The following is a 20,602-nucleotide window of genomic DNA, read 5'->3' as shown; positions in this document are numbered from 1 at the left end:
CCTTTTTATGTGTTATATATAAGTATGTATAGATTATTTCGACTCAGTTGGCTTTGAAAGCAAACTGTCCTTTTTATCAGATGGTCCTTTGAGCGTAATATCCATTGAACCATAAGAACTACACACCACAGTGGGAAAACAACTAGGGAATAAATCATCCTTGAATAAAACGGAATCGTTTCGTAAGAGAAATGCTATGAAAGCAAATCATGCCTCCAATATATACAATTCTAAGTCTTTTCCTATCGCAAAAGTCATAGAATAAAATTTCTTGGACTTCAAATTTTAAATACTTATTTATTTTTTATTTATTCATTATTATTAAGTATTATGTTTAATTATTCAGTTATCTAATACAGATATAATTCATAGAGTAAATACATTTTAAATATATGTATATAACTATATACATAATTATGTATAGAAACAAATGGACAAATAAATATATTTTATTATAATAAATTATTAGTTTTGAAATAAATAAACATAATGCAACTTTACAAGTCCATATGACTACTTGTAAAATTTTTATTATATGTGGTAGGTATTTTTTGACATTTTACAATGTTTTTGTTTTTTATTGTTCATATGTTAAGTACGACATAATCTCTATGAAATCATAGAAAAAAATATTACTTAATACGTCTTTTTTTGCGAAATAACTACAGTAAGTTATAAAATGAAACAATAACTTGCGTATAAAATGAAATTGAAAGCTGTGTATTATTTTTTTTTTATTATATTGCTTACATATAATCCCAAACGATATTGTTTCATATATAACCATATATATGAGAATAGGGCCCTAAATAACGAATGCTTTTACACATTTTAAAAATATAGCAAAGGCCTCAATCTGTCTTCATTGAAATATGATGGATCGATGAAAGGCTTACGCTGTCACGAAGGATTACAGTGTATAATGTCACTGATTAATGTTGGCACCAGAGGGCGCTGCTACCGTCATGATCAATTAACACAACATAAGGCAAATTTAACTTAATTATAACTCTGGATGCCCTGCTGTTATGTGGAGTACTATCTGCTATATGTCAGAGGCCCTAAAGTTTCTGTAAGCGATATTCCCATCTTCAAAGGCAAATTAAGGAACCCACGGAGGGTCCATGGAAGTGAACAGGACCAAATAGTTATTATTACAACCCTACAGAATAAGCGATGAGGCCCTTTAGCATTACAACCTTGTTATGAAAAACAATAAATTACAAAGATGTACTTGTAAACAAATACCTTTGTTTTACGAACACAGAAAAAATTGCTGGACTATTATTTTCAAAAGTATGAGAAATACGTATTATATTATGTTTTAATTGTAAAAATAAAAGATTATTATTATTACGAGTATTTTTGTCAAGAATGCTAGAATAAACTAGTGTAACATTATCGACAAAAATACACGTAAATCAATATTTGTTATTTTTACAATTTAAAATAATCAACTAGGGATCCCGCCTGGTTTCTCAGAGGTACATTTTTTTTTTGGAAAAAAAATATAGCCTATCATAATATATCCTTGATAATGTAACTTTATATATTTAGGTGAAAGAAATTTTAAAATCAGTTAACTAGTTTTTGAGTGTATCCATTATAAACAAATAATCAAGTCTTTCTTACATACAATATTAGTATATATAAAAAAATTAACAATGCTAGTTATAGAATACATACTATTGGTTATCCTGTGATTTTTATTATAATAAAAATTAAACTACAATAATAGAAGTAAAACACTCACCTATTGTTGTTAGCGCCAAAGTGCACCAATAATAACTTTGTAGGTACTGTTTCACCACATCCGCCGTTTCAGTATCATGATACACCCAGTTTTTACTACCGAACCCATTGTTCTTATATATTATATGGTACAAGCACCCGTTCCAATGGAATATCACTAATAAATAATGAATTAAACTTGTAGATCTAAATAAGTTTGGATAGTTCGTGTGTCGCTCGGTGCGGTCCATGAATGCCCAGAAACGGTATATTTTGACGAGACGAAACGATCGCAGGATGGAGTTGAACCCAATGGAGAGGTAGAGGAAGTCCAGAGGCAAGAGGCAGAGGCAGTCGATGTAGAAGGTTGTAGAATTCATGTAATGCGCTCTGAGCTTTGCCGCGTCGGTTTGTAGCACGCCGTCTTCCAAGTAGCCCGTTCGAAAATGAAACAATATATCCGCTAAGTACAGGAAATCCGAGAAGTAATCCAAGCAGAACCACACTATTAGCGTCTCCCCTGTAACAATGAAAATACTGTTTTAACGGACTTAAAAATCTAGTATAATTTTAATGAACTACAAATAGAACTACAATTCGGCTGTATAATTTATTTTTACGAGTATGTAGGTACTTGTAAATAAAAATACCTACATAACTTATTTCATATAACTCAAATGAGTTATATATTGTCGTTAATTTTGATGAATTTTTTAATCGAAGAATTTCATCATCAACATTTCAGCCGTTAACTGTCCACTGCTGACCATATGCCTCCCCCATAAGAGGGGTTTTTGTTAGTAGTTCCAACACTTGACAGGCAGGTAAGCAACTACAATTAGACTTCTGGTGATATTTTAAGAGGGATGCTGCTGTTTATCCCTCGACTATTAAATTCGCTTGGTCGCAAACCAACAGACAAAATTAAACCTAAAGTAAATGGTAAAAACTTGATCTTTAGATTAAATTTCCTTTTTATTGAACACTATTTTAAATATTTCTTTTCTACCATATTTTGCAACTTCAACTAGACTAGATCGTTTTGATTCTACTAATTGTATATTATAACCTTACCTTTGTAAATTAAGATAAACAATATCTTGAGATTGCTAACGATTTGTGTTAACAAGCTCAGGATCTCAGTTTTGTTCAAGCATAAAAGAATAAAAATTATTAAATATGCTTTTTTATTTAGTTTTATTAACAAATTTAAGACAATTAGTCCATTATCAATAAATTTCTACCTGAAATTATTACATGCTATAAAAAAAAAACATTAAATAAATAAAATTACTACATAAAATTATATCAGCGTAGTTAAACCAGTGACAATTAACCGCAATGTAACAAATAAATAACAAACCGCAACAAACAGTCAACAGTAAGTACGGGAACAAGCAATGAAACCGCTACCAAGCTAATAAGAATATTGATGGTAGTAATTGTTGATATTTTATGCAATTTTCAGTTTCAGTCATTGTAGTAAATATAATATTTTATATTATAGGTATATAAGGTTTCGCTTTGTGGTTTAGAGTTTAGACTTTTTACAATAAAAAAGTCTATAACAGAATGTATAATGTTATAAACCTTTAAAATAGCGTACAGCACGTCCAATTAAGTATCATCGTCATCATCATATCAGCCGTTAACCATCCTCTGCTGAACATAGGCTTTCCCCATAAGAGAAGTTTTACCAGTAATTCACACGCTTGGCAATAGGATTGGCAACCGCAGTTAAGGTTTTAGTGATGAAGAGAGACACTGCTTCCAATCCTTCGACTATTAAGTTTGTGAGTATATGTAAACGCATCGCTTCAGAACGGCTGAACCTTGGGGTCTAGTTTTTTTTTTAGTTGTTTGAAAAAAATTGTTTGGAAAAAATCGTATGGAAAAGTGAAAAATTTGGGTTAGCCCTTGCTAAGCTGAGGCGGACTTTTGTATTTTACAGTTGTTGTAATTGAAAGTAAAGTTAGTTTTACAGTGTTTTACAGTGTTGAAACACGAATGGCACAGAGGTAGCAAGCATTCGACTTTTGTACAAAGTCATCCTCTGGTAGTATTTGCGTAATAAAAATTAGAACCAATATATTCAAATATACTCGCAATTCTAAATATCTATAACATTATAATGTCATAGATTTTTTTAAAATACCAGAACGAAAATCCGCAAAAATGTTTTTACAATAACTACAAAATACAAAGGTTGACTGGTAAAAACTGCTACTTACATGATGGCCGCCTGTTGTAAAATATTTTCTTTAAGTCAATAAAATTAATTAAATAAAAAATAAAATAAATAATTGTTGTAATATACGCTATAGTAATATGAGAAACGAAATACGCAAAATATCTATTCCCAGTAGATAGTAGATAGGTTGAAACGGCAATGATTATTATAAAAATAAAAATCAACTTAATTAAATATTTTCACAAGCTTTCTACATTTATAATTTTAGTGAAATAGCGGGTTTCATAAGCTAGACAGTTTATGAAAAGAAATCTTCAATATGATCTACAAAAGAAAATTACTTTCATTTTACGACACTCGGAGACGAGAGCGTCGCGTCGTCTATGATATTTTGTTTCTAGCTAGGTTTCCACTTAGGTATTTATTTTCTAGCTCTTGAAAGCTTTTTGATGATAATGTTTCTAAAATGCAAATTATTTGTGTGATAAATAATTCTATAGTATAAATATAATATGTAAAATTTCAGAACTCTTTCTTTTTGTAACAAAAATATTTTTCATTCACCAGTTTAATCTTAATAGTTTTTTTTTTCAAAAGTATCATTAATTATACTATTTGGAACAGTTTAAATAATAAACTGACCACCTGTTGAACAGTGGTAACGGACACCTAAAGGCATTAATAGCACCATGAACATCACAATGTAAACTCTGATGCTTATAAAAGATAAAATTATATATTGACTATTCTAGATCTACACCATAAGATAGATAATTTATGCAATCCTTCTTTTCCCGTAGGTGTCGTAGGAGACTCCTAATGGAACCTAGTGGTCAAGAGTTTGGCAGTAGCAAACCTCTTAAAACATCACCAAAAGTCTAACTGCGGTTGTCAACCCGCCTACCAAGCATTGCTACTACTAGCAAAGCCCTCTTTACGAGAGAAGCCTATGTTCTACAGTGGACGGTTAACGGCTGATATAATGATGCTGATATGATGATATATACCCATTACAACAACAGAAGAGCCATACAGAAGTATAACTGCATCTAATTTTAATTACCCTTTAAATTATAATAATAAAAATTAGTTGCCATTACCCGTGATAACAAATAAATTCCTATCTTTGATTCAAATCTATCCAGTTAACTGAACATAGCGATCAATTTCCAAACAAAGCAGAAACTTGACTTGGGAAACTTCAAAGTCGCGAAACTAGTCACGAATAAGATTGTGATAACAGAACTCATCGCAACTGCGCGGTAATGAAACAATAGGAACTCAGCCAAGGAAACGTCTAAATGTTACCTTTTACATTGTCTTCACCGTGACACATTTACCCCGGAAAAGCTATTTAGGTGAGTAATTTAATTTTCTACGGAGCGAGTTGGCGGAAACTATGCTTGAAGTGCGCTAAGACGCTGCAACTCTGATCGTCCGCTAATCTGTAGCATCGTCTTAAATTGAAATGTCTTTGCAGAGTTTAATACTAAAAATAGAATTTTTATCCTCTCGCATTTCAAGTTCTCTCGATAATTCAAATTAGTTGGAAATAAAGCATCATTCAAGTACATCTCTTTGACTAACAACCCTCTAGGCTCCGAGTGTTTTCGTTATTGCTAGTAGCTGTCAATGAAATTCAATATCTTTACCATCAACATTTATTTATTCAGAATGCTATAAGTTTTACACAATCATACCATTTTCTTTTCCTAAATTAGCTCGACCGGGAATCGAACCCGTGATCTTATTACGCAAAGCAGTTTTCATACCGCTTGCACTAAGAAGGTCATCAGTTGTAATTCTTTATTATTATACTTAAATTAAACTGCAAAAAAATTATTAATACTAAAAGCATAAAAATATTTAAAAAGTATTATTGTATATTTCTTGTATTTAAAATTCAGTTGAAAGAGAATAGCTTTAATAGTAACTTAGTACCGTTTATCTTGTTTGCGGGAGAGATAAGTAAACAAGTTACGTTTTATCTTGCGAGAACATGAAAAAAGTAAAATATATAACTACGCATAATGAAACTGTAATTCAACTTAAGCTCCCTTTTATTTATGGTTAGAAACTTAGGAAAATGGCAATATCAAATCACTCTACACTTATTAGAAAATTATTTTTTGGCTAAATTTTATTATGAATGATTTAACTTGTAAATTAATATAATTTGGAAAACAACAATGTTTATAATATTCACATAAATATTAAGTATTTATCCTTACATGCAAAATATAGAAAGGGTCTGATCTGTTTTATTCGGATTTATATTTAAAATTTTTTGGCTAAAACAATCAAATTGCATCAAACAGTCGGAAACAACTGAACTTGGTACTTTAACTGCTTTAACTGTTTGTTTCGTACCATCCTGTGGGTTAATTAACCGTGAGTTAACATATATAATTGCTAACAAAATTTATAAGCACTCAAGCAGTTTAAACTTTTTCAGTATAAATAATAAAAGAAAACCCACTTAAACAAAGTTTCTAGGTATAAGTGCATGCATATATTAAATTACTTACCATTAATCTCTTGGAAGGCGAACCTATAGACGATGACCCAAAGGTTGTATAGGAAGGCAAGGGAAACAACCATGGACCAGTAGTAGCACAAACGGCCCGCAGGGTCAAACACGAACGACCAATGGGGCCCGGAGCGTAGCCGACCACTGGCGTACGTCGACCGCCGCCGGAGGCCTCCTCTGCTACCACTATGGACAATGTTAACAGTTTTTAAAATTTTTTTTTAAATAATAATGATAAATGTATTATTTCTGCATGATATATTGCAATTTATTTACTTAGTAATTATATTTATTATGGAGAATTTTGGCTAAACTACTAATGATACAAGTATATATCATATATGCAGGGAGAATGACAATTTCATAAAAATTCGTCCCTATTTTAAATGACGAGAAATTACTCAAACTAGGATAGAATATATATATACCCTAAAGAAGTAATGTGTCTATATATTTACATATACATATATATATAAAACGAGTAAATTGTTTGTATACCCATTGCAAAAGTTTTGATTAAGCTGGAATTTCAGGGATTTTTATTTAATACTAGCAAAATTGTTTAAAAATAATATGATCAACCTCAGCCAGTTAAAATTACGTAGTAATAATTGTACTATAAAAACAAATAATAATAATTAATAATAAATCATTCCTAATCGTTCGATGATAAACTTTAATAGACGCAGTGCATTAATATAATTCTCTAATATTATTATAAAGCTAAGGAAAAACTTGCACCACACAAATGACCGCAAACAAATAACGCTACTTTGTAACGGCGTGTTCTTGTGGTAATTAGGGTTGTCAGTATTCCTCGGGAAAGGGTGGGTACAGGATACGAAAGGCGCACATGTTACCCCGTTATTCAGGACATTAAAAAAATCATGTTTAATTCACATAAACCTTCCTCGAGATATACGCATTGCAGTACTGAATATCACAAACGTTTATTTTCGGTGTATTCGAGATTGCGACGGCGTAGATTTGAAATGCAGATATTATTATTGAAGCATATGAACATTATTTACATTTATTCTACGTTCCTCATTAATTGTTGTTGTCAGACAACAGTTAGAAACTGTTCAGTAGTCGATCCTACCAATTCACGTTTTTACTAATACCTCATGTTACGCTCGTGTTTTTATGCAACTTAGAATGGCAAACAATCTGACGGCCCACCTGGTGGAAAGTGGTTAACATCGCCTATAGACATGAGCAGTACCATGAATATAACAGAGTACACTATTTCGCCCATGATATATGCGTTGCTATTTTATTATTGCCAATTCGCCTGCCAAGTGTGGCAACTACTAGGAAAACCCCCACAAGGGGAAGGATTATATTCAGCAGTGGACAGTTAAAGGTTAATATGATGATTAGTTTAAGTAGAAATGGGATATACATAGGTAGAACCTATATCCCACGGCTAAACCAGGGTAAAATTTGTTGAGAATTTGTTGAGAGAGTCTTATGTTAACTAAGATATGGAATGTGTACTAAATTATATTCAAAGCTGTTCAGCTTGTTCTACGTAATTGAATAACAAACAAACAAATGAATAAGTATCTAAACATTTTATAAAGTATCGTATTTATAATATTAATAAGATGTAAGATCCATTCTCTCACTGGTCACTTATTCATGAGCACGGTCCAGCAATCAGACCACCATACGTGGTGAGTTTCTCCATACATTTATTTTTACGACATGCTCGGATTCTCCATAGGTATACAGTTTTTTTTACGATATGTATAATATATGAACATTGACAGACTGACAGAGGCATAAAAAATAAAAGAAAATGTGGACTTTTTTAATATTAAATGTAAATTATTATAAATTTAATATAAATTGTTTTAAATAATGATAAAAGTATTTTATATGTAGAAAATATAGAAAGAATGGAATAGAAATAATCTTTATTCAAATAGATGTCTATTTGAATAAAGCTCTTTTAAGTCGTCATTTTTTTATTATATTATTGAGTTCAGAATGTTATTATGCGAGAAAAACTCGCAAGAAATCCAGAGTTACCTTTTTAAATTCATTTATGTACAAAGTAATTTTACATTTGTATGGTTACTCTGACTATACTTAGCACTGTAGATATTATTTAATGTGAATAATAAAAATAAATATTCGCCGTGTGGTCCCAACATAGAATGGACCACCCCTTCTTGTCTTCACCCGTGGGTGTTGTAAGAGATGACTAAGGGAATTTAATAACGGAGGGATGGGCAGCACTGTCTCAACGTCACCAAAGGCTAACTGCGGTTGCTAACCCGTCTGCCAAACGTGGCAGCTACTGGCAAAACTTCCCTTTATCGACGTTCCCCATTCTCAGCGTTAACGGCTGATATGATGACGAATTCAATTAAAGTAAACAAGAGCAGACGAATCCCTGTAGCACTCGTCCACGAGCATGACGGATGAGCCAGCTATCATTGCGTTCAACCTTATTTCAGCCAGCCAAGCTACCATCAGTCTAAACCTTATAACAAGCGTGACTAGCTTCAAGTTGCTTGAAAAACTTCAAAGCTCAAAAGTGTTTTACAGTACAATTGGCAATTAAGTTACTTATAGTTAATCTATGTTTATACATATTTAGTTGTATTAATGTATGTACCTAAATGTATATGTATATGTTGATATTTATATATATAAATAAATAATTTTATTTATCCACACTCTGTTACTAACTATATAACTACTAATAATTTATTATTTATCGTATTATTTTTGCACCATATATGTTATGCTTAATATACAAACCCTATAGACACTTTCTCCTTTTGCGTTCGGAAGGTTGACTGGAAGAAATCCCTTCAAAAAAGGGATAAGCCGCCTGTGTACATTTTTGCTGTAACCTAATATCTATACTATAAGTGAATGTACAAAAGCATATAAATAAATAATATACATCTTGAATACATCATAAGTATTTTGTCACGATATAATGGGGAAACACGAACGTATATATAGACCTTAACACGCCAAAATTAAAATAATATTCATACATTTGCGCACATTTTGCTCTCTTGTTATACATATTCCTACGAAAAAATCGTACAATATTACCGTACTATTATAATATAACCATGCAATAAAGATAAATTGTTGTAACCCAAATTACAAACCTCAAAATACAATATCAATCAATTGTGCAACTTATGTGGCTTCCTTCTCTTATCATAGTTGCTATGTATGATAGTACCAAATGAAGCCTTTAAACTTTGTGAATTAATTATCCAAGGAATTATTACCTAAACTTCTTAATGAATATAAATTATAATATATTAAAATATGAATGCATATTATTACAAACTCACTATATTATTTAAATAGAATTATTAGGATTTTATTAATTAAAAACTAGACAAAGTAAATGACAATTTTTTTGTTCTTGTTGAGATGATATCAGTCATAGATCGTATCTACTTCGTTCTTGATTAATTCTGTGATTGACACACAAAAAATATGATATATGCAGAGGTTCGGAACAAATACGCCACACTTTCTCGTGTTAATAAACATGAGAAAAAAACTAATATCCAAACATTCTCAAAAATAAAAATTACTAATTTCGGAGATAAAAAAAAAACATTTTTTCTATTACATCAATCCTAAGTCGAGAACAAAGTTCATAGGAGTTCACACAGTATATAGCTAGTACATAATACGTAAAGACATTTTTTCCCATTGAATGATATAATAATACTAATATTATAAATGTGAGTTTTTTTTTTTATTTGTTATCTTTTAGCGTCTCCAATCGTCATGAAAATTAGTATACTCATAGCATTTGGAATGGAAGACAATATAAAATACTTTATAGCAGTCGATCCAACAATAAATGTATTGTTGCAGTATCACTAATAATACGAATATATTAATTAACGTATTCATGAAAGCAAATATATCATATAAACAATACGTAGATATAAATCGAATCGGTACCGCTGTTTACATTAGCTGATTGTTTGGAGTTAACTCCAATTGAGGCGGGTTAAGGATTTAGGTATCTACGTAATTCCGACTAAGGAATACCTAATTGAATATCACGTTGCCACCTGAGAGTTCGCCACAAGGATATCGAGAGATGTGTATCCAATTAAACTGAATAGTACCGGTAAATAGCGGGAGACGGCTAGCCACGAATTGTGGTACCGATAACACGAGATTCATTATCTTCCACTGTTGAAAATAGAACGTAGGTATTATTGAATGTATATTCAAACTATTTTGTAACATAATTTAAATTTTGAATATTAACTGCAAATGCTGTTCGTATTAATAGGTGACGATTGAGGGAAAGGGATTGTTAATAATACGGACTACCAGTTAAATTGCTAGCAATATACTCTGTTAGGTCAACCTCCACGTGGTCCTGGTATCCATCGTGCTGAATTTCAGGTGTATTCATCACGACTAACTGATCTGTCTTTTCATTCACACCTGCCTGCGTAAATATATATTCAGGGATGCTGGCTTCTAAAAAACCTCGTGGGTACTCTTTTAATAATTAGGTAGGTACGTCACCATTATTTTAACTGAAAAACTGACACTGCTTGCTGAACAGATAATAAGATTTGGTCATTATTTTAGTCACATTATGATATCTAGCGCCATGAGTGCCCTGCACCGTACAGTTGATGCCTCTGTTTACGAATACATGAATACTAGCTTTTTGCCTGCTACTTCACACACATAGATTTCAAAAATAAGAAAACCAATGAAATGGACAATTTCTAAATGGCATATCAAAATAAAACATACACCAGATTTTACGTTACGCCTTCAAGAAAGCAATTGTGAAAATCATATCTAATTTAGTGAAGTAGTTTTTGCGTGATATCCGAATAAACATATAGACAGACAGATAAACAGACAGGAAAACAGTTAAAATTTCAAAAACATACCCATTTTATTAGGGAGGGTAAGATAAGGTGTACTATTGACTATGTAATATTACATATCAGTTTTTGCAACATATATATTAATAAATACTTTTATTAAATACAAAATATATAACTACTTACTTATATAAAAGTTTAAATTAAGTGATAAACATTTAATTTTTGTAAGATAACAAAAGATATTTAAATTACAGCAATGTAAAACATGTACAATGTAAACAATCAGTACCTCGTATGCAAATTAGATATGAGATTTGTTTTGTGAAATAATAACCTAAATACAAATACATTTCCTCTTGTTATCATTCCAATACGTAATCGTAAAACTATTTGCATACCTACCTACGTATTTCTCATAATTTATGTAAAAGTACGGTTGACTCCAATAAATCCGATCGTATTACGTAGAAAAAAAAAAACATTTTGTTTCCCTCTTATTATTGTTCTTTTACGACATACCATGATTGACTGGTAGAGAACACAGGAACAAGTCCGCTGTTAAATCCGCCAAGTGTACATAGAATTTCACTGTACATTAAAGTATAAATAAATAAGTAAACATTATAAATATCTTCTTTACAAATATATTCTTCACTATATAAGTGAAGAAATGTCTAATAAAAAAATATCCTATTAATACAATATTATAAATGATGGATAAATGTTTGTTTACATACAAAAATTAATGAGCGGATTTAAATGAAGTTTATTACAGAGATCGGTTATATTATTGCTGTGCCCTTCCAGGGTTCATGTTGATTATTTACTTTTAATAACTTAAGACCTAAATTGTTACAACATGAAATAGCAATAAATGATTGAATTGAATTGAATACTAACTTACCGCATAGGATAATTAATGTACTGATTCACGTAAACAAAACTGCGGAATATAGCTATTATTACCTTGTAAGAATGAATGAATGTACGGAGGTTTGTTACCCTTTTACGCAAACACTACTGGATAGATTTTAATGAAACTTTACAATGTTATAGCTTATACATCAAAATATCATACAGTTTATAATAAATAAAGACTTTGTGTAAATTGAACACAGTATAATTATAATAAAATTAACAAGTAAGTCAATAAAAATTCTGCCATTCAAGAGCTATTTTCACATGCATTGCATAAATCGTTAGTCACATGAAAATAATGTATTCTCATGTGACTAACGATTTATGCAAGCAATCTCTTCCAGAAAACCTTTGGGTAGAAGGAATGGAAATGAAGGAAAGAATGAAGGAATGGAAGGAAAAGCATAAGTAGGTAGGTGGCGCGTTAAAAGAAATAGATCTGTAAAAAATAAATACTTTTATTACTTTTTCTATGAGAAGTATATAATCTTTGTCTTTTATAATAAGTAATTTGAAGAATTAGTTGAGAATATCTTTAGAAAACAACGTGGGTGAGTGCACTGCATGACGCGTGGTAGCAAATAAAAATTAATTCGAGGTACAAAAAAGTACTCGTAAGTAATTAGTTCGACTATTTCGAAATCTACGTGCACGAAGTCGCACGAAATGCTAATATTATATATTTTAGCTAAAACCATATTAAAAAATACTCAATAAACAATCAATACGAGCATACATTGCTTTTAGCAACGAGCCTGCCTTACTGCATAACTACATTTTTTAGTTCAACATATTTCCAGCGCAATATCCATCTATCTACATAAACAAGTATTTAATCATTCGTAATTCAATTTATCGTGGTGTTTTCTTTCTATTTCATTATTAAAATAATAATAAATGTGGATAAATCTTATTTTATTAATACCACAGTAAAAAGAACTAATAAAATTGCAACTAAATGATGTCTGTACATGTCCATTACTGAACATAGGACTCCCATATAGACAGTCTTTATCATTTAGGGGTTTTGCCAGTAGTTGCTACACTTAGCAAATGGGTTAGCAACCGCAGTTAGGCTTTAGTGACGTTTTTAAAAAAATGCTGCTACCCATCCCTCGACCATTAAGTTAGTCGCTTCTTACGACACCTATGGGAAAGAAAGGGATGCCTTATTTCATACTGGAACTATATGGCGATATATAAACAGATTGTTCCAATATCAGGTAAAAATTATTGCACCAAATTGAATGCTGATTCCACTGTTATAATCCTGAAGGTCTAACTGGTGTAAGTTTTATCCTTTTTTTATACCACAAAGGTGACAAATAAGCATACAGCCCGTTTAATAGTAAGCAATCACAGCAACTGTAGCCTATGGACACCTGCATCACTAGGGGTGTCACGTACGCGTTGCTGACTCTGAAGAAATCTTAATAGCCTTTTTGAAGAACCCCAAACTGTAGTCTCTAAGGAAAACGTTATCTTCAAACGAGTACCTATTTCCAACACCTACGCGTACAAAGTTGCGGGAAAAAGCTAGTCATAAATAAATTAATAAAGTAGTTTTATTTAATTACAAATATATACGAGTATGTATAAATTTACATTTCATTAAAATTCATTTCAATAATAAAATAATGAACGAACTTTGCGATTCATTGAATAAACAATACCCACAGCTCCTTTTAATTATATCACAAAATACATTTACGTGTGCGCGTTGTTCCAATTAATAAGGTAATAGATAATATGTATTCAAATTATTACTACGTGTGTTCTGTAATTCGATATGATAATTGGGTGTTAAATTAATTATGAAAACGTATTGGCTCGTCATCGACAAATAAGATAGTATTCAAACAGATCAAAATCTAATTAACGTGTTAAATGAACATTTTGACTACCTTGGTGATGTATCAGTGTAACGCACTGCCTTAATTTTTGATGTGTTCGCGACATTATTTGTATATATCGTAATTTATAGTTGTTAAGTCCCTAGTTAATCGTTTCTGTATTCTGTTATTTTATATAGATTTACATAGATTTAAGATAGTGTAAGTTAAATAAAGTATTCCTTTGCGTGTTGTCGTTATTACCTACGAATAGAAATTGTAATAATAAATAGAATTAAGAAATTGTAAATTGAAATAAAATAAATAAATAGACGCTATAGAGTACCGATCTGAAGAGACACGCGTCTCGTTCATTTTCGCCCCGTCCCGCTCGCACAGATCGCTATCGCGAGTTGGAAACGTTATCGTGCGAGCGGGCGGGTATAAAGATAGGCCGCCTCCCGTCGAGCGGCATTCGCTTCCGGGCAGCGACGCACTACACTCGAGAAGAAATAGGACAAGAAGAAAAAATACTCTCTTCAGACGGTACCGGAGGCTTCAGAATAGTAATCCCTGGGTTTCACTCCAGCCTGAACCAACGCCCCTACAGTCCACGCTCACCGAACGGCAGTCCACACCGTTCATCGTGGTCCTTCGAGAAGCCGGATTGCTGGAGGAACACCGTTGGTACATCGAGAAGCCGGATCGCTGGAGGAAGACCATTCTGAAGCCGGATCGCTGAAATGCCGACTACGAGAAACATGAAGTCGTCGCAACAAAAAATCGCCGTCACCGAAGCCACAACGTCCGCCGCCACCACGTCGACTACGACCGCCGGAACGCTGTCCGTCGCTGCCACGCCGTCCGTTGCTGCCACCACGTCGTCTGCGGCTGTCAGAATGCCTTCTGTCGCTGCCACGTCGTCTACCGCCGCCACCACATCGACTACGAATACGTCCGGCGATACGACGACCACAGGAGCCACGGAGACTACCGAAGCCACAGGAACGACAGAGGAGACAGCAAGGAAGAAGGAACCGAAGCACGGCACGGCACGCACGGTTCGCACCACGGCCTCGCAGAAGAAGAAGGCTCTGGCCAAGGCACGGGAGGAGCTACTTCGAAAGGAGGTGGAATTGGCTGCTGCACGTGTCGCCGCCCTGGAAGCCGAATCAGAGGACGACGAGGAAGTAGAAGACGACGACGCTACCGTCAGAAGAGAACGAACGTCGGATTGGGTTCATCGAAGCACGCTGGCACTCACGATGGAGCCGCATGTACCAGAGATAGAAGAAGTCACCGGCAAGCGTCAGGGGTTCGTCCCATCGAGACCCGTTGAAGAGGATTCGAGAGCGCCGCCGCCACAGCCGAGCAGCGACGCACTTCACCGGGACCACGCACGCCACGTTGACCCACATGCCGCCATGCCTACGATAGCAGCAGCGATGCAGTCGATGAAGAAAGAAGAACCGGTGCTGAAGGTGGGCATCGATTGTAATGAGTTTGCGATCGCCATGCAGATGGCCGCTCGCAACATACTGCCCTCCACAGCGTCAAGAGTCACCGAGTTGCCAGTCTTCAATGGATCGTCGAGCGAGTGGTTACCATGGAAGATGGCCTATGAAGAGAGCGCAAGTCAACTCACAGAACAAGAGAACCTAGCAAGACTGCGCAGAAGTTTGAAGGGGGCCGCAAAGGACGCGGCACGCTCCCTATTCGTCGGGTCTACGACCGCAGAAGAAGTGATGAAGATGTTAGCCGCGAGGTTCGGCCGCCCTGGAGCACTCGTCACAGCCGAACTGAACAAACTCCGCGCGCTACCACGACTCTCGGACAACGCAAGAGACGTCTGCCTCTTCGCAAGCAAGGTGCAGAATGTCGTCGCCACGATACGAGCGCTGAACAAGAGTCACTACCTATACAACGAAGAAATAGTGAGAAACGTCACAGAGAAGATGCCGTCGGTACTACGCTTCAAGTACTACGATTTCGCCAACGACCAACCGGAGGGACAACCGGACCTCATAACACTCTCTCAGTTCCTGCAAAGGACCGCCGCACGATGTGGAAACTTCGCCCCCGCCGAGGAGATACCGTCCGAAGACCGGCGGGAGTCCGCTCCTAGGAAGACGGCGAAGACATACACGACGCAGGAGAAACCCGCTACACCACCGTGCCCGATGTGTCGACGAGAGGGACACGCTCCATCGGACTGCAAGACGATGAAGGAAGCAGACACATCGGCGAGATGGGAGTTAGCGAAGACTCATAGGCTGTGTTTCCGTTGCCTCAAAGTGAGAAGATTTCGCCACGCCTGCAAGAGCAAGAGATGTGGAGTAGATGAGTGCACGCAGACTCATCACCCTCTGCTGCACACCACGCGACAACAGCCGGAGAATGAAGTGACAACACACGTCGTCGAGGACAAGTCCGCCGCAGTCACCGCATCGGCAAGGGAAAACGACAAGATCGCGTTCCTGAAGATCCTGCCGATACGAGTCACCGGTCCCACGGGAACGTGCGACACCTACGCGCTACTGGACGACGGGTCGACTTGCACCATCATCGAGACGACGGTGGCGGAGCGAATCGGTGCTACGGGTCCCCCCGCACCATTCTACATGGAAGGTGTGGCCGGGGCGCGGATCAACGCAGCTCAATCGACGCGTGTTCACTTCAAGATCCGCGGGCGGAATTCACAAGAATACACAGTGGGGGCACGGACGATGGACAGACTGCAGTTATCACCGCAGTCGGTACCACGCAGCGTCATCAAGGGCTGTCCACATCTGCGGGACATAGAGAGGGAATTGGTCTACGAAGAGGGCAAACCGACGGTACTGCTGGGGCAAGACAACTGGCACCTACTGCTGGCCCACGAAGTCAGAAGAGGATCCGACACGCAGCCGGTCGCATCACTCACCGACCTGGGATGGGTACTGCACGGTACGAGTCGCGGCAGGACAAGACAGCAGGTGCACAGAATCAGCCACATAGTGACGACACATGAAGAGGAACAATCGATGGAAGAAATGATGAAGCAACATTTCGCGCTCGAATCGCTGGGAATCGCACCGAAGAAGTCTTACAATGAAGAGGAACGTCGCGCCCTACGCATTTTAGAGGAGAAAACTCGTCCGTTACCGGCGGGAGGATACGAGACGGGGTTATTATGGAAGAAGGACGACCCTGTGCCGCCGGACAACTACGAATCGGCAATGCGACGTCTCCAACTGGTCGAAAGGAAACTCGACAAGAATGAAGAAATTAAGAAGAGGTATGAACAACAAATGGACACGCTACTCAAGAACGGGTATGCCGAAGTCGCCCCGCCACGGAGTTCCCAACGGGTGTGGTACCTGCCACACTTCGCCGTCATCAACCCGCAGAAACCGGGGAAACTGCGGATCGTGCACGACGCAGCAGCCAAGACGAAGGGCATCAGTTTGAACGACATGCTGCTGCCGGGCCCCGACTTACTTCAATCGCTACCGGGGGTCCTCATGCGGTTCCGGCAACGACGGGTGGCAGTCACGGCGGACATAAAGGACATGTTCATGCGGGTCACCATACGGGAAGAAGATAGGGACATGCAACGGTTCCTGTGGCGAGGAGATCGACGAGAGGGTCCACCTGTGGAATATAGGATGAAGAGTGTCATATTCGGCGCAACATCGTCACCGTGTACAGCGATCTACGTCAAGAACAAGAACGCAGAACAGTACAAGGAAGAGTTCCCGGAGGCAGCAACGGCGGTGGTCATGAACCACTACGTCGACGACTACCTCGCCAGCTTCGACACGGAAGAGCAAGCCGTACGCGTCTCAAGACAGGTCGCACAGATCCACGGTCGAGCCAACTACTATCTCCAACGGTGGGCGTCGAACTCGCATCAAGTGCGCGCCGCGTTCTCCGACACCGGCGGGGACAGCGTGGTACAACTCGACGCGGAGAAGATACTGGGGATGGTATGGCGACCTTCTGAAGACACCTTAGGCTTCAACTTCAACGGACACAAGCTTCCGCCACAGATAGCCAGCGGGGAACAGACGCCGACGAAGAGGGAAGCGCTACGAGCGATTATGTCGCTGTTCGATCCACTGGGCCTCGCCACTCCCATCACCATACAGGCGAAGAAGATATTCCAGGAGACGTGGCGTACCGGTATCGACTGGGACACCGAGCTGCAACCACGGGAAGCGGACGCCTGGCGGAGCTGGATGGACCACGTGCGACGGCTGTCCGCGCTGGAGGTGCCGCGGTGCTACCCGGAGGTAGCCACGGCCGATACAGCGGAGCTGCATACATTCGTCGACGCCAGCTCGGACGCGTACGCCTGTGCCGTGTACTGGCGGGCCGTAAGCGCGACCGGCGAGGTCCACGTGTCGCTGATCGCGGCAAAGGGACGAGTGGCCCCACTCAGCAAGGTGACCACGATACCGCGACTGGAGCTGCAAGCGGCCGTCCTCGGGTGTCGCCTATCGCGCACGGCAGTCGAAGAACACGACCTGAAGCCCGCTCGCCGAGTATACTGGTCGGACTCACGCACCGTGCTCGCATGGCTACGCACCGGTCCTCGCGCATACAAGCCGTTCGTCGCGCATAGAGTCGCCGAGATCGTCGAAGAAACGAAGACGAACGAGTGGAGATGGATACCGACGCGGCACAACGTAGCAGACGACGCCACACGCGACCCACCGACGGACTTCGGCTCGCAGCATAGATGGTTCCGTGGGCCGGACTTCCTGTACCTTCCCGAAGACCAGTGGCCGCGTGAAGATAGTACGAGCGACGATAGTCAAGCGGAAACGGGAGAAGAACGCGTACACAAGCTACAGAACGCGACGCAGTTGTCTATAGCATTACCCGATCCGTCACGTTTTTCTAATTGGTTGAAACTTGTTCGCAGTTCAGCACGAGTGTTGCAGTTCATCGACCTCCTGCGACCGACCAGTCAACGCTGTACCGCCATCCGAAAAAGAAACAAGAAGAAAGAGAGCGCCGACCCCACTTGGACCCGCACGAAGAAAGTCGATAGAGAGAAGACGAAGATGAAAATCAAGAACAGCAATAGTTCATCTGTGTGTTTCATCCCCATAGACACACACTACCTAGATCGCGCGCGACGACTATGGATTCGCGCGATACAACAAGAGGCGTTCGGCAACGAAATCGCAGTATTGAAACATGGAAAACAGCTGCCGTCATCCAGTCGACTCATACAGCTGTCGGTCGTCATAGACAACGACGACATTCTGCGACTTCGATCGAGAATAGCGGCCGCCGCCGATCTGTCAGCCGAGCAACGAGAGCCCCCATCGTCGACGGAAACCACGCCTGGGTGCGCCTATACATCGCATGGGTGCATCGGAAACTTCACCACGGCGGCTTCGAGATCACCACGAACGAGGTGCGACAACACTTGTGGGTGTTGCGCCTACGACACGCCGTCCGCAGTGAACTGAAGAGGTGTCAGCTGTGCCGCCTACGAAGAGCAAGACCGGCGCAGCCATCAACGGGCAACCATCCACATAGCAGGCTGGCGCATCATCAACGACCGTTCACGTTCACCGGCCTAGACTACTTCGGGCCTATGACCGTGACAGTGGGCCGCACTCACCAGAAACGATACGGAGTGCTCTTCACCTGCCTAACGACGCGCGCAGTCCACCTAGAAATCGCCGGCAGCCTCAGCACGGACTCCGCCATAATGGCCCTGCGGCGCTTCATAAGCCGCAGAGGGTGTCCCACTGAGCTATGGTCCGACCAAGGCACCAACCTCAAAGGTGCTGACGTCGAACTGAAGAAAGCAGCCGAGGAAGCCATCCAAGAAGAGTCATCAGTCCATTTCATCCGGTGGCGCTACATTCCCCCGAGCGCACCCTTCATGGGAGGTGCGTGGGAACGGCTGGTGCGTAGCGTGAAGACCGCACTAGCCGCCACGTTGAACGAGCGGGCCCCCAAGGAAGAGGTCCTCCACACTCTGCTGGTCGAGGTCGAGCACACCCTCAATAGTCGACCGCTAACCCACGTGTCAACATCGGCAGACGACGACAGCGCCCTAACCCCCAATCACTTCATATTGGGCGGTCCATCGCGCGTCCCACTGCCAGGCAGCTTCACAGAGAGCGACGCGGCGGGACACAAGGAGTGGCGTGCCAGCCAGAGGCTAGCTGACTGCTTCTGGAACCGGTGGGTGAAGGAGTACCTACCCGAGTTGCAACACCGGCGGGAGCCCCGAGCTACACACGGAGCCATCAAAATGGACGACCTGGTCCTAATAGCTGATGGGACCTTGCCTCGCAACACGTGGCCGCGAGGCGTGGTGGTGGCGACCTACCCTGGACCAGACGGCGAGGTTCGAGCAGTCGACGTGCGGACGAACAAGGGCATCCTACGGCGACCCACTAAGAAGCTGATCATACTGCCCACATCGACATCGAGCGACGCGAACACGAGTTAACTCCAGCTACGAGAGCTGCGGCGGGAGATTATGTTCGCGACATTATTTGTATATATCGTAATTTATAGTTGTTAAGTC

General features: G+C 39.1%; 1 protein-coding gene across 6 annotated transcripts in view; it reads right to left on the bottom strand.

The window, feature by feature from the left end:
• The window catches only part of LOC113522858 (cyclic nucleotide-gated cation channel alpha-3), a 168,341-nt gene that overhangs the window by 49,871 nt on the left and 97,868 nt on the right, over positions 1–20,602 (bottom strand). For all 6 annotated transcript variants that reach the window (XM_031914005.2, XM_031914006.2, XM_031914007.2 and 3 more), the window contains 2 exons: positions 6,451–6,638; positions 1,754–2,251 (listed from right to left, as the gene is read on the bottom strand). In XM_031914005.2, coding sequence (XP_031769865.1) covers positions 1,754–2,251; positions 6,451–6,638 — 686 coding nt within the window. The remainder of the gene's footprint in view (positions 1–1,753; positions 2,252–6,450; positions 6,639–20,602) is intronic.

The sequence above is a fragment of the Galleria mellonella genome, unplaced genomic scaffold (genome assembly GCF_026898425.1).
Source record: "Galleria mellonella isolate WM207_F2 unplaced genomic scaffold, CSIRO_AGI_GalMel_v1 utg38, whole genome shotgun sequence".
NCBI classification, from domain to species: domain Eukaryota; kingdom Metazoa; phylum Arthropoda; class Insecta; order Lepidoptera; family Pyralidae; genus Galleria; species Galleria mellonella.
This window is presented reverse-complemented; position numbering and strand designations above follow the sequence as displayed.